Raw genomic sequence first — 13,718 nt, 5'->3', positions numbered from 1 at the left:
CCATGACTTTAAGCCAACTGGAAACCTAACTTACCTTCCTAGTTTACCAATTCAGCTAGTTAAGGAAGATGACTTTCCTCCCTTAGAACTTCAGGGGATATATTCATCCTTTGAAATGCTACAAGGTTACTGATCGTTTTTATCCGATGAGCCCGAACGTCACTGCAGTAACAGCAGCTCCTCCTTGGGCCAAGTGGGTGGCTCTTAGAAGAGCCTTTGGTACTTGGATTGGGAACTTTTTGCTCCGCGGGCAAGAGGCGCTACTTGGAGCTGGTATACTTGGTGACGGCCTTGGTGCCCTCGGAGACGGCGTGCTTGGCCAGCTCGCCGGGCAGCAGCAGGCGCACGGCCGTCTGGATCTCGCGGGAGGTGATGGTGGAGCGCTTGTTGTAGTGCGCCAGGCGGGAGGCCTCGGCCGCGATGCGCTCGAAGATGTCGTTGACGAAGGAGTTCATGATGCTCATGGCCTTGGAGGAGATGCCCGTGTCCGGGTGGACCTGCTTCAGCACCTTGTACACGTAGATGGAGTAGCTCTCCTTGCGGCTCTTCTTGCGCTTCTTGTCGCCCTTCTTCTGCGTCTTGGTGATGGCCTTCTTGGAGCCCTTCTTGGGCACCGGCGCGGACTTGGCCGGCTCGGGCATTTTTTGTTCTACTCGCGCCGTGGCACAACAGCAGAAAATAAACTGAACTTAGCCGCCAGCCTTCTATTTATAGGGCCGATATGCAAATAAGGCGCCTAAAATGCTCTCGTTGCTATTGGCTAACAGCCGCATTGACGCAAAAGGAAGAGGAAAAAACTCTTCGGAATTTTGGTTTTCCGGACGATGCGTTCTCATTGGTCGACGGCTAGGCATCGTTCTCTCCTGTTGGCTGATTTCACAGAAGTCCTTTTGGTATTGGTTAGTCCGGAGTCCCAAGGTCATTGGACGCTGGAGGCTAAGGTTGACCAATCAAAAGAAGGATTTGCAAGACCTAGAAAAAGTATATAAAGAGCGGGACAAGGCGGGTTTTTTATTCCACATTTCGAAGATTGTTTTTGTTTCTTTGTGCTTCGCTGAATTGAACCAGAATGTCCGGACGCGGAAAGCAAGGCGGCAAGGCGCGGGCCAAGGCCAAGACGCGCTCGTCCCGCGCCGGGCTGCAGTTCCCCGTGGGCCGCGTGCACCGGCTGCTGCGCAAGGGCAACTACGCGGAGCGCGTCGGGGCCGGGGCGCCCGTCTACCTGGCCGCGGTGCTGGAGTACCTGACGGCCGAGATCCTGGAGCTGGCGGGCAACGCGGCGCGGGACAACAAGAAGACGCGCATCATCCCGCGCCACTTGCAGCTGGCCATCCGCAACGACGAGGAGCTGAACAAGCTGCTGGGCAAGGTGACCATCGCCCAGGGGGGCGTCCTGCCCAACATCCAGGCCGTCCTGCTGCCCAAGAAGACCGAGAGCCACAAGGCGAAGGGCAAGTGAGCCCGCCCGCCGCCACCGCCGCCCGCCCGCAACGACACCCAAAGGCTCTTTTAAGAGCCACCCACGCTTTCATGGAAAGAGCTGGGGAGAACAGAACTTGGAGTGGGTGGAGGTTAACTTCCAGCAGGAACCCTGGTGATTTTGTGGCAATAACAAAAAAGTTCTCCTGGGGGCTTAGCAGTCAGGCTGGATTTTTTCCGCGGGTCCCCGCCCACTCCGAGCCGCGCTCCGGTTTTTTTTCGAGCTAAGCCAAATAAACTTGCTACCTATGTTTTTACCCAAAGCATAGGGACAGTATGCCCTTTCTGAGCAACTCAAAACTGAGTTTCCCAACTACTTTTAAAGTGTTAGAATTATTTGAGGAAACAGCCTAGGAACACTTCCCACTGAAATCACCTCCATAAGCTGATCAGGACAGGAAAGGCAAGAAACAGCATAAATACAAAAAGGATTCGCCTTAGAATATCAAACAAGACCCGGCAGACGGAGAACACCCCGGTAGAGAGAGCCTTAATTGGTCAAAGGAGCACAAAGCGTCAGGGGGGCGATCACAAAAATGCCTGTAGGCTTTGTTCGGTTAGAATCCTCGGACAGAGTCCCTGAAACGGACGTGAGTGCGAAATCCAGCGAAAGCAGCCGCCGTCTCTCTCACTTGCCATAAACCCGCCATAAACATCAAAAGGTCTACATCTCTATAGAAGGGGCTGGTGGGGAAACACACGTGTGGCCACCCTCAATCAACACACTCTGCACATGCTCTTGGAAAATTAACTTTTACCTCTGCTCAAGCAACCGCCCGGGTTTCTTCATCCCGAGCTCGGGACGAACCCTTGGTAAGTTTTCCTTCCAACAAAGTGACGCAGTGGACTTAGAAACCCATATTGCTGCCCGGTTCCATTCATGCCATCCATGGCCTTGTTCACACAACACCCTTGACTAGATCGCGCAGAAACTTAGCGGCGACATTAGCCCAGGACACCAAGCTTGATTAGCTTTCGTTGGTTTTTTTTTAATGGTCCCTTTGCTTAACTCCTGGTTCCATGTTCTGCGGCAATCCGGATGACGATTAACTCAAGAGAACAAAGATGTGTGAATTCAACCCGTAGTTCGTTAGACGAGGTTAACGAGTTTAGGTGTAAGATATGCCTTCAAGGCCATTCGGCTCACTTAGCAAGCATCCGAGAGAGAGACTGGTAACATGTTTCTTATTTCAAGCGGATGTTTAAAAGAAGAGGCCACAAAGTTACATTAAATTAGTCTTAAGGGGAGCCTTACAACTTTCGAATGAATCAGGAGTCAGCCTTTTCGGACGGACACATTTTATTGAAAAGCATAAGCATTTGCGAGATGCTGGTTGGAAAAGGCGCGGTGCGGCTCCTCCAGATTTTAGGCTGCCACAGACTAGCACGGCGGCTCCTGCAACTTTCCAATAAGGCGCCTTGTTTTCCGCCCCTGTTCAAAATCCTCCGCGTCGTGCAAAGTCAAGGGAGGAAGCCGATTGGCTCCCATAAAGCCGGCGCGGAAATTTTTGAAAAGGAGTTTGAGTCAGTCAAAGCGGGAATTTTGCAAGCGCGGGAATTTTGAACAGAGGGAACAGTTTCAGCAGGCCGCAGCTGCCGGCGAGGAGAGCAAATGCTCCTTTGCTTCCATGCATGAAGGGGAGAAACAGATCTGCTTTGTTCCTCAGAGACCAAATTGTGTATTTTAAAAATATTTTATAGTGATTCACAATTTAAAAAGGAAGACAGTGATGTTTCTCAACTTCAGCAACTTTAAGATGTGTGGACTCCAGCTCCCAGAATTCCCCAGCCAGCATGGCTGGCTGAGGAATTCTGGGAGTTGGAGTCCACACATCTTAAAGTTGCTGAAGTTATTAGAATACACAGATACTTGCTGGCTAATGTGACCAGGATTTGTACCAAAAAAGTATTTGTTACTCCTTTCTCTTCCTGTTTCATCCTATTATCTTTAAAGGGACTTATTGCTGACCCAAATACCAGTAGCTTGGCATGCAACTTATTTTATTTGGATTGATTTGGTTAAAGAGATTCCTGTGTTACAGCTAAAAGCTTGACACAGCATAGGTAGCACTCCCCTACTTCTCTCCCTGCCAACAGCCCTGTGAGGTGGGCCAGGCTGGGAGAAGAGCTGGCCCAGGAGTGGACTTGCATTTGGGCCTCTGAGATTCTTTTGATTGATGGAGACAATTTTTTAAGTTACTTATTTCTTTGTTATTAGCTAAGCTATAGATACTGATTATGTGCCATCAAGTCATTTTTGACTGCTAGTGACTACACAGATAGATTTTCTTTATGACAATTTATCCTCAACCTGTTCTTTCAAGTCTCCCAACAGGACACTCACCACCACTGTAACTGAGTCCATTGCCTTGCTGCTGGTCATCCTCTTTATTTTCCTGCCACCTTTCCCAGCATTAGAGCCTTCTCCAGAGAGCTAGGTCTTCACATAATGTCCCAAAGTACGATAATTTGAGCCTGGTCATTTGCATCAGACAGTCTGGGTCAGCCTTTCTCAACCTTTTGACCCCAGAGGAACCTTTGAAATATTTTTCAGGCCCAGGGGTACCCCTGCACATTGAGGCTCAAATATAGGCCGAAGTTACAAAAATATATTTGCTTCATGGGTAGACCTGTATATATGCATTCAGTGTTCTGAAACTAAAAATCAGAATGAAACTTGCCTCTTGAATGTGAAGTTGCCTGAATTTGAAATAATTTTTAAAATAAATTGTGATCTCCCAGGGGACCCTAGTGACCTCTCACGGAACCCTAGGCTTCCACAGAACCCTGGTTGAGAAATCCCGCTCTGGGTTTACTCCTAATTTAATCCTTCCAATTCTTGTTCGCTCCATTGACTTATTTAAAAAGACTTCTAGCCACCCCTGTGCTATCAACAACTCTGGCTGCACACAAAACAGTGCAGCAAAAAGAACAGAAACTTCCAAGCCATCAAGATATAAATCAGTAAAAAGTAACTTGAGTTTTGCATCCGAGTGGAAAGGCTGAGAAAGAAAGCCAATCAACGCAGACATGATTTGCAACCTAACAATGTGAACCAGGGCAATCGATGTAGAATAGGGGTGGCTAGGACATCTTCTAGGCTCAGCAATCCTTTAGGGTCCAAGAGGGAAGGATCAGTGTACTTCCAAAGGCGATTTCACCCGCCTATCCCTTGCCTCTAAGAAGGAAATAGAACATCATTGTATCTTCCAGGTTGAAGATGCCGACACGTTGCGTCATGTGCCTTCTTAGCGCAGTAGGCAGCGCGTCAGTCTCATAATCTGAAGGTCCTGAGTTCGAGCCTCAGAGAGGGCATGCTTTTTTTTTTTTTTTTCCCGGGGGGTGGTGTTCTCTTTATTTTAGCGGCGCTTTAAACATAAGACGTCTCGCTACGCCGAAATTACAGCATGCAGCTCATATTCCCCTTGAGTCTTCTAACATTTAGCAGTGAGTTTTCCAGCTTTTTGATTTAATAGGGCAGGGAGGGGGTGATGGGAGTCACACCGCCCCCCTCCCCCCCCCAGCGGGATCTTGTGCAGGGTTGCAAGTTAGCTGAAAACATTGTTTCGTCAACCTGAGAAAAGGATCCAGCCGCTTCCTTCGGAGCACCATTTGCTCCCTCCCGTTGCAATGCCTGAACTCGGTCGGAGTAGATTGATGGAAACGGAACGATCAAGTAACAGCCCGGCTAGCTCAGTCGGTAGAGCATGAGACTCTTAATCTCAGGGTCGTGGGTTCGAGCCCCACGTTGGGCGCACAGCTTTTGTTTCCTCACACCTTCTTTGAAATCGCCACCACCACCACCGTAGAGTGATGGTTTGGACTACATATTTTTTAAAAAGCGTGCTTTGGCCGTGAGAGGTCGCAAAGTAAACGTCTCTCGTTGTAATTCCACCCTCCTGCCAAGCTGTTTTACATTAATTGAAAGATGAATCCATCCCGTTGATGATCGGACGTTCAGGGACGGAAAAGAGGGCTAAAGCTGCGTCGGAAAAGAGCTGCAAACAAGATGAAGAAATACGGGGTTGATGGAAGGCCCTTAAAGGGCAGGAAAACGACTAGCAGAGGATGGTTTCGATCCATCGACCTCTGGGTTATGGGCCCAGCACGCTTCCGCTGCGCCACTCTGCTGTGCCCAAGGTAAGGGAATTACAATCATACAAAAGGGCCTGCTTCTGCTGGTCAGCATCGTAAGAAAGGTCTTTTCCTACCTCTTAAACAGCCGTGTTCTCCTTGAAGGGAACAGTTTCGACTGCTGTCCATACAGGGATGTCCACAGGAAAATCAGGGTGGGTGGGGGCCACGGATATGCAATCAACCCCCCCTTTTTGCATGCATAATTGTGGCCTCCATCTTGACTTTTTGGACCCCCTTCTTGCAGACACACCTGCGTCCATACAGTGATTTTTTTTTTTAAAGCAATCTTGCAATTCGAATGCGTGCAGCCTCTATTCCAGTTCAGTATGAAATAAATAATGAAGTTTGAATTCACGACCCCCTTCCCTGGGTCAACATGACTGCTGTTTTTTAAATTACTATTGTCATCTTCTCAGCTAGTCGAGGACTCTGCAAACGCCCTTCTCTCTCAACCAAAGACTCAAAGGCTGTTTTATTTTTATCATCTTCTCTGGTCCGTGTTTCCTTTCCAGATCAAGAGAACTCAGAAACTTTCATCAGCAAGAAGATTCCCTCCCTTTCCATGTAACTGCTAGAGGAGAGCGTTTGATCCAAACACCATGGTAGCTCTCTGCTGCTTAATTTATAGGCCTCCCTTTTCAATGGACTTGAGAAGTTTGCAAACATCCCTACACGTTTCAGATTAGCAGCACAGACGTTTGCAGGAGATAGAGGACATCTCATCGGGCAAGATTGTGGATGATCTAGGCAAGCTGGAATAATGGGATTTAATTTCAACCCAGACACAAGAAAAATCAAAGGCAAGGTGAATAGCATCAGGGAGGCCATACTGTAAGCAGCAAATGCAGAGTGGATCTGGGTGTCTTGGTGGTTCCCATGCTGAACTTGAGCTAATGGCATGATGCCGGTGCAAATCATAATGAAATCCTAACACGCATCAACAGAAGAATATCAAGAGCAAGAGAAGCCCTCATTCGTTTTGGTTCTGTGTTGTTCATGCCTACATATTGAATCCAGTCCTAGGCATAACTTTTTCAAAAGGATGGTGAGAAACTGGAGGAGAGCAACTAAGATAAGGGGCCTTACCAGGACTTCTTGGAGGTATTGGGTCTATTTAGCCTGGAGAAGACTTGAGGGAGACATAACAGCTGTCATCAAGCATCTGAAGTGCTATCATGTAGAAGATGGGGCAAAATTGTCCCCGCTGTCCCGGGAGACAGGACAAGAATCACGGCTTTAAAATCCGGCCTTTGTCTTTCAAGTCCATCTTCACTACTCACTACAAAAAGACGGTACTTGGGATTTAATATTACCCCTCTTCCTTAACGGGGCCAACTGTCCCGTGGAAGAGTACACATCCTTTTTATTAGCTGATAAATCCTCAGAAATTTTCTTTAAAAAGTGGTACAATATTGCTCAACCACAGTAAGAAAATGTTGGGTATAATCAAACTTGCTTATAGCATCCCATATTAGAAGGTGTTAGCCACATTCTTCTTTTTAAATAGTTTAGTTCACAGATTGTTGTGGCTATTTATAATTCTATTTTACTCTGAAGCCATCAACGGATAAACTTTGAACTCCAGTGGTTGCTGGCTCCTCAGTGCTAAATTTTCCACATTCTTTGGGGAGCATCCATCTCTCTCCTGCTTTTCTGCCGTTCTGCTTTTTGCAAACAGCTGCTTTTTGAATCCCCTTTTCGAGACTACTCTACTTTGCCCTTCTGATTCTGCAGTTTTCTTCCTTTCCCTTCCCTTCCCTTCCCTTCCCTTCCCTTCCCTTCCCTTCCCTTCCCTTCCCTTCCCATAGAAAATAGGATTGGCAGCAATTTCCTCCCTTCCCCTTCCCCTTCCCTCTCCTTCCCCCTTTCTCTCCCTCTCACACTAAAAACACCTTCACCTCTCTTCCTTCTGTGTTGAATATCAGTGTCATTTCTCCATCTGCTGGTGGCCTGAAGAGCTGCAGCATTTGGGGCAGCTGGAATATACCTATTCACCCAACTCACAGGCAAACTATATATTCAGACTATATATTAACACAAACCACGATATCAGTGCCTCTACTCCTTCAAGAGTGTAATCCTGAGATTTTGGAATTCCATTTTTTATGATGGAAGGTAGGAGGATTCATTAAATCACAGGGTCAGCATGCTCTCAGGAGGCAGTAAGCTCAACGACAGTTATGTCCAATGCAGAGAAAACCGATTGCAGTGCAACCTGAGAGTTCATGAGGATGCAGATGAGCAGAGGCCGAAGAGGTTGAGGAGACAGATCAGCCTACAGCTGTGAAATGGCTGACCCAGGAAAAATAATTGCAGAATGTGATCGGGACCACTGGCACACTCACCACAAGTTACAACCGAAAGGTAATAGGGGGTTTCACTGTCTTGTTGTACTCTCACAAAGAAGCAGGTGAACAGCCATAGCCAAGCGGGTAATGATTTTTTTCCTAGCCTAGTTTCCAAGCGTCATACCTGTAATTCCTCCACTGCCAAATAGGGTAGCATCCTCACTCTCCGAAGATACAAAGAGTTTTCTCAAATTCCTACAAACCTGTCAGAATCATGCTTTTTAAAATACTTTTATCATATTAAGCAAAATGTACACTCCGTTGCATTAAATACACCAGGTCTCTACACTGTTGGACTACAAAGCACTTAAGCCGGCTCCCTTCAGCAAGCTGGGCTGATTGTAGCTCATGTTCCCACACAAGTACTTAACAAAGATCTCCAGCAAGGAATGAGCCAACTGGAAATCATGAGGCCGCAAGAAACAAAAATCCCAGATCTGTCACTCATAGAAATAATACAGGAAGTGTCCTACGCTATGAAAAACAGCACAAGCCATGCTTCAGTTTCATAGAGAAACAGAGAAGAGGGCAATGCCCAATGTGAAGTCGACGGTGGGTGCAGTGGTCTACATTGGGAATATATTGGAAGTTGTGATGAAATGATAAGAAGGTGTTCTATATTTTTCTACGTATTAGTTGCTCTCTCGTATTACACTCTGGCCTAATTACAATAATATAACATTTAGGGGCGAAGATGCATCCCAGTAAGCCAGCACTGGAAGACAGGATAGAAAAGATTTCCACCACCACCATGTACTTCCCCTTGGTGCTCAGGTAGGTGGGCACAAAGGTCAGCCAAACACTGCAGAACACCAACATGCTGAAAGTGATGAACTTGGCTTCGTTGAAACTGTCCGGCAACTTCCTGGCTAGGAAGGCCACAGTGAAGCTGAGAAGGGCCAAGAAGCCCAGGTAGCCCAAGACACAGTAAAACATGGTGGCGGAGCCTTCGTGACATTCCACTATGATTTCCCCAGGCAGGGTTTGTGTGTCCAGATTTGGGAAGGGAGGAGAAGAACCCAGCCAAAACACACAAATGCCTGCTTGAAGAAGGGATCCACCCCAGACAATAGCATAGGCCAACTTTTGCCCCACCCATTTGTGGAAAACGTTTCCCGGTTTAGAAGCAAGGAATGCCACGATGACTGTGATGGTTTTGGCCAGAACAGAGGAAACGGCAACAGAGAAGATGATGCCAAATGCCGTTTGTCGGAGGAGGCAGGTGGCCTTGTTGGGCTGTCCGATGAAGAGAAGAGAGCAGAGGAAGCAGAGAAAGAGGGAGATGAGGAGGAGGTAGGTGAGGCTGCGATTGTTGGCTTTGACGATGGGAGTGTCCCGCTGCTTAATGAAGATTGCCAGCACGAAAGCCGTCACCAGGCAAAAAAAAAGAGCCAGAGAAACCAGAGTGATGCCCAGCGGCTCTTCGAAGGCGAGGAAGTTCATTGTCTTTGGAATGCACTCGTCTTGAGCTTGGTTTGGAAAGTGATCCTCTGAACAGCCGTCACAATGCTCCATGTCTGAAAAGAAGGAAAAAGCTTCCGAACAGAATCAAATTTTCCCCAAGTTTCAGAATTGCATTTTGGAACTCCCTGCAACGCCTTTCCTAAAACCTTTTGTAACTCTCTGTCCAATATACATGTAAAAAATGTGCAGGAAAAAAAAATCTAGATTTTCCTATATTTAAAGCTTCTTGGCCTGTTGGAGAGCACTAGGTTTAGTGGCATTACTGAGCAAGGGAATAGCATGGCTCACCTTCCCAATGGTGGGAAGCAGAAAGGAGAGGCTTGAAGGTTTCGATCCCGGAAAACAGGCAGCGGCACTAAAGGGTAGGAGAGTGACGTCTTAAGACGTGTGGACTTCAACTCCCAGAATTCTCCAGCCAGCCAAGCTTCGTAGAGCAGCAAAATAAACACTGGTTTATGCAATCTTGATTTGCAGCCATCAAAATAGACACCTTCAGAGTTTGATTTAGCTATCCAAGCTCTGACATGGTGGAAAAGCCCCCTTGAGGTGCGTCAGTAAAGCAAGCGGTTATATTGAAGAGCTTCTTGTTAGCTGGATACAGGCTGCAGAAATGTAATTTCAGACCTAGTTCCATTTGGATGCTATGAATCTTACCCATTTGTCTTGATATCATCTTCTCTGGACACGGAGCACAAGCGTAGCAGCAAAATTTCTGCCCTTCGATCTTGTTCTTTCTGCTTCCAAGAGGACAAGGTTCATTGCATAACGAGAGAGGTGGTAGCTATCCAAAAATAAAGAAAGCGGTCAGTATTAAGCAAACCTTTTGTTTTTGTTTTGTTCTTGTCTTACAGCCAAGGAATAAGGAGGAGGGTGGAGATAGGGCCGGGATGCAGAGTTGCTTCAGCCTGCTTTTGAGCAGTGTCTTGTGGAAATGCCCCATAATGTTGCCAAGGCAGGAACATAACTGAAGTTGTATTTCATTCATTTGTAATTGAGTTGAAGTTCAATTCAAGGTGCTGGTTCCTGCCTATAAAGCCCTCCGTGTCATAGGGCCTGGTTACTAGAGGCACTGCCTGTCCCCCATAGTGTCTGCCCGGCTGGTTCAATTTGGCAGGGTTGGCGCTCTCCGGGTTCCATCGATTAAGGAATGCCATGGATTGGGACCCCGGAAGCCTGCCTTCTCTGTAGCAGCACCTGCCGTCTGGAATGAGGTTCCTCCTGAATTCAAATGGCCCCACCCTATTGGTGTTTCCAAGGGCCCTGAGGATACGCTGTTTGCCCAGGCCTTTGGCAAAGATGATTGATGCCCCTTTCTTTCTTTCCCTTGTTCCCATCCAGGTCATTTCCTCCACCATCTCTGCTCTTTGTTTGGTGCCTGTTTTGTGTTTTTGTATTGTTCCTTGTTTTTAAATACTTTTTTAAGGGTTTGTAAAATGCCCAGAGTCACTAGGAGTTAGGTGCCATATAAATTTAATTTGTGGTTCGTCTTGTTCTTGTTCTTGTTCTTCTTCTTATTTTGAATTTAGTGGCAATTCATGGAAGGAATCCAAAAGTTTGAGGATCTGAATAGAACTGGGAGGCTGAAGTGGTTATTGTTTGAGACTTTGCCTCCCCCAGCCTGAAATGTATCACTGAACTGTGGTTGCATTTGAGTTCCTTCTGGAGAATGAAGGACTAGATATCAGTACTTCCTTCAGCTGGGCAGCCCCACACCTGGGCGTGGCACTGCAGTCCCCACATTCAGTGAGAGGAAAATAAATTTCCTTGCACAGGTTGGAAACTCTATTCTCAAACATTAGAATATCCATCATGAATTGGCCCAATAATACAACTGTTTTTGCACACCTTTGACAGCAGTGGACTGAAATGTACTTGGGGATATGAGCTAGTTGCTAGCAACAGGCCAAAGGAAAGGCTAGGGGTGTGAAAAGAAGTGTATGTGACATTGGTGCTTTTAGCCCATGTTATTGTTATGGTACCTGAGTGAATTCGTGGTGCCAGTGGATTCTGTCTCCATTAAGGATCAAGGTTTTTCCTGCAGGAGCTTTTGGATCCATTTCTCCAACTAGGACGGTGATGTAGGAGTTATTTGGAAAAGTGACCAGGTTTACGATGTCAAATCCGGCTTCTAATACTCCATCTTCGTTTAATTTAATTTCATCTCCTGCAGTGTTGTTGAAGGCCATTCTCTGCAGAAATGGATGGAGCTTCCAGAAGAAAGAGCATAAGGGTTAAAGAGAAAGGGACGTGCTTCCTACTGGCCTCAAACCACACTCCTTTTTAGATGGGGAGCATTTCTTCACCAGGAATGAAACAGTATGGAGGACGGCAGCAGTTTAAGGGTTATGATTGGACCGTATTCCACATTAGATAGTAAAATCTTTTCAGTGCTTGTCTTTGGTGACATTTGAGAAAAGAAGTTGGAAAAGAGCAAGAAGAAGCAATGGGAAGGAAATCTAGTTGAGAGGGCCAGAAAGGGAGTAGAGGTTTAAAGACCAGTTGTTTTGTTGTAGAAAGAGGGATGTGTAGGAAAAGGACAATATCTTAAGTGGGTCAACATTTGTAATGTATGAATGGTGGACTCAAGTGAACAACAGTGAGGTTTAGGTAGGTGAGATGATCTCTTGACCAATTAAGTCCGGCCACTCTGTTGTAATCCTGGAGAATATCTCAGAAGAGCACTGGGAAAGAAGAAATCTTACCTGCCAGGCTTCTAGATTCTTTGACTGCACTTGATCCCTGTCCTTTAGGATGTTCCGATCAGTCCTAAACGTGTGAGCAACATGTAAAGCTTGAGCCACAGCATAGACGGCATTATAGATACTGTAACTATGGCCGAGCGTGCTGGTTTCAAAGAAAGTTGCAGGCAGGTCCTCCAGCCTTTCCTCTCCAGTACATTCTTCATCTTCATCTTCATCTTCATCTTCAGGAACATCACTCTTTGGTATTGAGCAGACAAAAGCTTGCTTCCAGACATCTCTAATAAAGCCATCTTGATTTGCCCCAGAAGGGGTGACAGCCTGTAGAAATTGCTGGAAACCTGGAATTTGTTTTGTGCTAATTGAGAAGGAAATAGCCCCATGGAACATTTGCATATCCAGAGTCCTTTGTAAGGAATGTAATGTGAAATCACTTTGGGCCAACGTAATCCACACTTTTCTTGCTGAAAGTTTCTGTGAAGAGTCAGAAGTTGTTACAGGAAACATTGTGGCTATTACTAGAGTAGAGGCCAGCCACATGAAGACTATATTTTCTCCATATATAATAACCGCATTTGCTGTTTTCTCTGTGAACAAGGTAATGTGACTCAGAGTTCGTTGAATCATGTCAAATGGCTCATAGAAATGGAAATTTCTGTCAACCCTTTCAGTGAATTCGGAGCAGATTTTATTTTGCGAGATCATGGGTTCCAGAGTTTGTATGAAATGTTCTCCATGTTTGTCATCTACAGTGACAAGTCCTACCCATTTCCATCCAAAGTACAGAAGAAGCTGGACTAAACCCTCATACTGAAGAGCTTCACCAGGGGCCATGCGATAAAAAGGAGGGGAATGCGATTCATCCGTCACTGACAATTCAAATGAGCCATATGCAACCTAAAGGAAAGAAAGGAGGAATAAGAGAAAGAGAAAGATAAAGAGAGAGAAAGCATGGGTGGACTCATTCTATTTTGACTGATGTGAACTATTTTAGAAACTTATTTCTCAAAGTATGGATGTTTAATATATTGATTTGGTTTAGATATCTCCCCAATAGTGAGATACCTTTTTTGAATCCTATCATCCATCCATCAATATCTCTATCTATCTATCTATCTATCTATCTATCTATCTATCTATCTATCTATCTATCTATCAATCATCTATCAATGTTAGCTAGCATAATTACAAAGATTTTAAAAAAACTATGCTCTAAAATACTGTATGTGTGGATTCATCCTGAAAGCAGCCATATACTCACGTGAAACTTTTTATTAATCAAACTCCACACCTTACTCTGTTTCTTATAAAATTCTACCTCTCTTTACTGATAAAGCATCAAGTTGCTCCTTGAAGGGGAAATCAAGAGCAGATAATCTGTGTGATAGTGATAATTCCTACCATCTTTATCTACAGACCCAACCTGTGGAATCTTGAAAAGCTGCAAAATTTCTGCCATGCGTATGGAGGTTTCAGGGCTCAGTCCTCCAATGATTCCCATCATTCCCTTTTCAGCCCCACAAATATAGTTGGGGGCGATTTTGTGTAATTTAAAAAGCAGGTCCAGAGTGGTGCGATAGGTCATTCGTGA

General features: G+C 45.9%; 3 protein-coding genes and 3 non-coding genes across 6 annotated transcripts; 3 read left to right on the top strand and 3 right to left on the bottom strand.

Annotated features, from left to right (window-relative positions):
- Positions 1 to 230: 230 nt before the first annotated feature.
- LOC134497445 (histone H2B 1/2/3/4/6-like) lies at positions 231 to 655 on the bottom strand. The gene has a single exon (XM_063303105.1). The coding sequence runs from the start codon at positions 639 to 641 to the stop codon at positions 261 to 263; it is 381 nt and encodes a 126-aa protein (XP_063159175.1). The 5' UTR covers positions 642 to 655; the 3' UTR covers positions 231 to 260.
- Positions 656 to 1,055: 400 nt separating this feature from the next.
- On the top strand, positions 1,056 to 1,595 carry LOC134497444 (histone H2A type 2-C-like). The gene has a single exon (XM_063303104.1). It carries the CDS (start codon positions 1,070 to 1,072, stop codon positions 1,457 to 1,459), a length of 390 nt encoding a protein of 129 aa, XP_063159174.1. The 5' UTR covers positions 1,056 to 1,069; the 3' UTR covers positions 1,460 to 1,595.
- A 3,126-nt stretch (positions 1,596 to 4,721) lies between these two features.
- On the top strand, positions 4,722 to 4,794 carry TRNAM-CAU (transfer RNA methionine (anticodon CAU)). The gene has a single exon. It is a non-coding gene; the product is annotated as a tRNA-Met (tRNA).
- A 367-nt stretch (positions 4,795 to 5,161) lies between these two features.
- On the top strand, positions 5,162 to 5,234 carry TRNAK-CUU (transfer RNA lysine (anticodon CUU)). The gene has a single exon. It is a non-coding gene; the product is annotated as a tRNA-Lys (tRNA).
- Positions 5,235 to 5,538: 304 nt separating this feature from the next.
- TRNAM-CAU (transfer RNA methionine (anticodon CAU)) lies at positions 5,539 to 5,610 on the bottom strand. The gene has a single exon. It is a non-coding gene; the product is annotated as a tRNA-Met (tRNA).
- Positions 5,611 to 8,579: 2,969 nt separating this feature from the next.
- LOC134497049 (vomeronasal type-2 receptor 26-like) lies at positions 8,580 to 12,961 on the bottom strand. The gene is made up of 4 exons (XM_063302765.1): positions 12,131 to 12,961; positions 11,408 to 11,635; positions 10,083 to 10,209; positions 8,580 to 9,481 (listed from the first exon to the last, which is right to left on the bottom strand). Exons 1-4 carry the CDS (start codon positions 12,959 to 12,961, stop codon positions 8,580 to 8,582), a joined length of 2,088 nt encoding a protein of 695 aa, XP_063158835.1.
- Positions 12,962 to 13,718: the final 757 nt, after the last annotated feature.

The sequence above is a fragment of the Candoia aspera genome, chromosome 4 (assembly GCF_035149785.1).
Source record: "Candoia aspera isolate rCanAsp1 chromosome 4, rCanAsp1.hap2, whole genome shotgun sequence".
In the NCBI taxonomy this organism is placed as follows: domain Eukaryota; kingdom Metazoa; phylum Chordata; class Lepidosauria; order Squamata; family Boidae; genus Candoia; species Candoia aspera.
This window is presented reverse-complemented; position numbering and strand designations above follow the sequence as displayed.

Bases quoted from the DNA above. Each gene is read 5' to 3' on its own strand.
- LOC134497445 (XM_063303105.1), bottom strand. From the start codon at position 641: ATGCCCGAGCCGGCCAAGTCCGCGCCGGTGCCCAAGAAGGGCTCCAAG.
- LOC134497444 (XM_063303104.1), top strand. From the start codon at position 1,070: ATGTCCGGACGCGGAAAGCAAGGCGGCAAGGCGCGGGCCAAGGCCAAG.
- LOC134497049 (XM_063302765.1), bottom strand. From the start codon at position 12,961: ATGGCCCCTGGTGAAGCTCTTCAGTATGAGGGTTTAGTCCAGCTTCTT. The intron at 11,636-12,130 runs GTAAGATTTCTT...TTCTTCTGGAAG, and splicing joins AGAATCTAGAAGCCTGGCAG to CTCCATCCATTTCTGCAGAG. The intron at 9,482-10,082 runs GTAAGATTCATA...CCTTCTTTTCAG, and splicing joins GATGATATCAAGACAAATGG to ACATGGAGCATTGTGACGGC.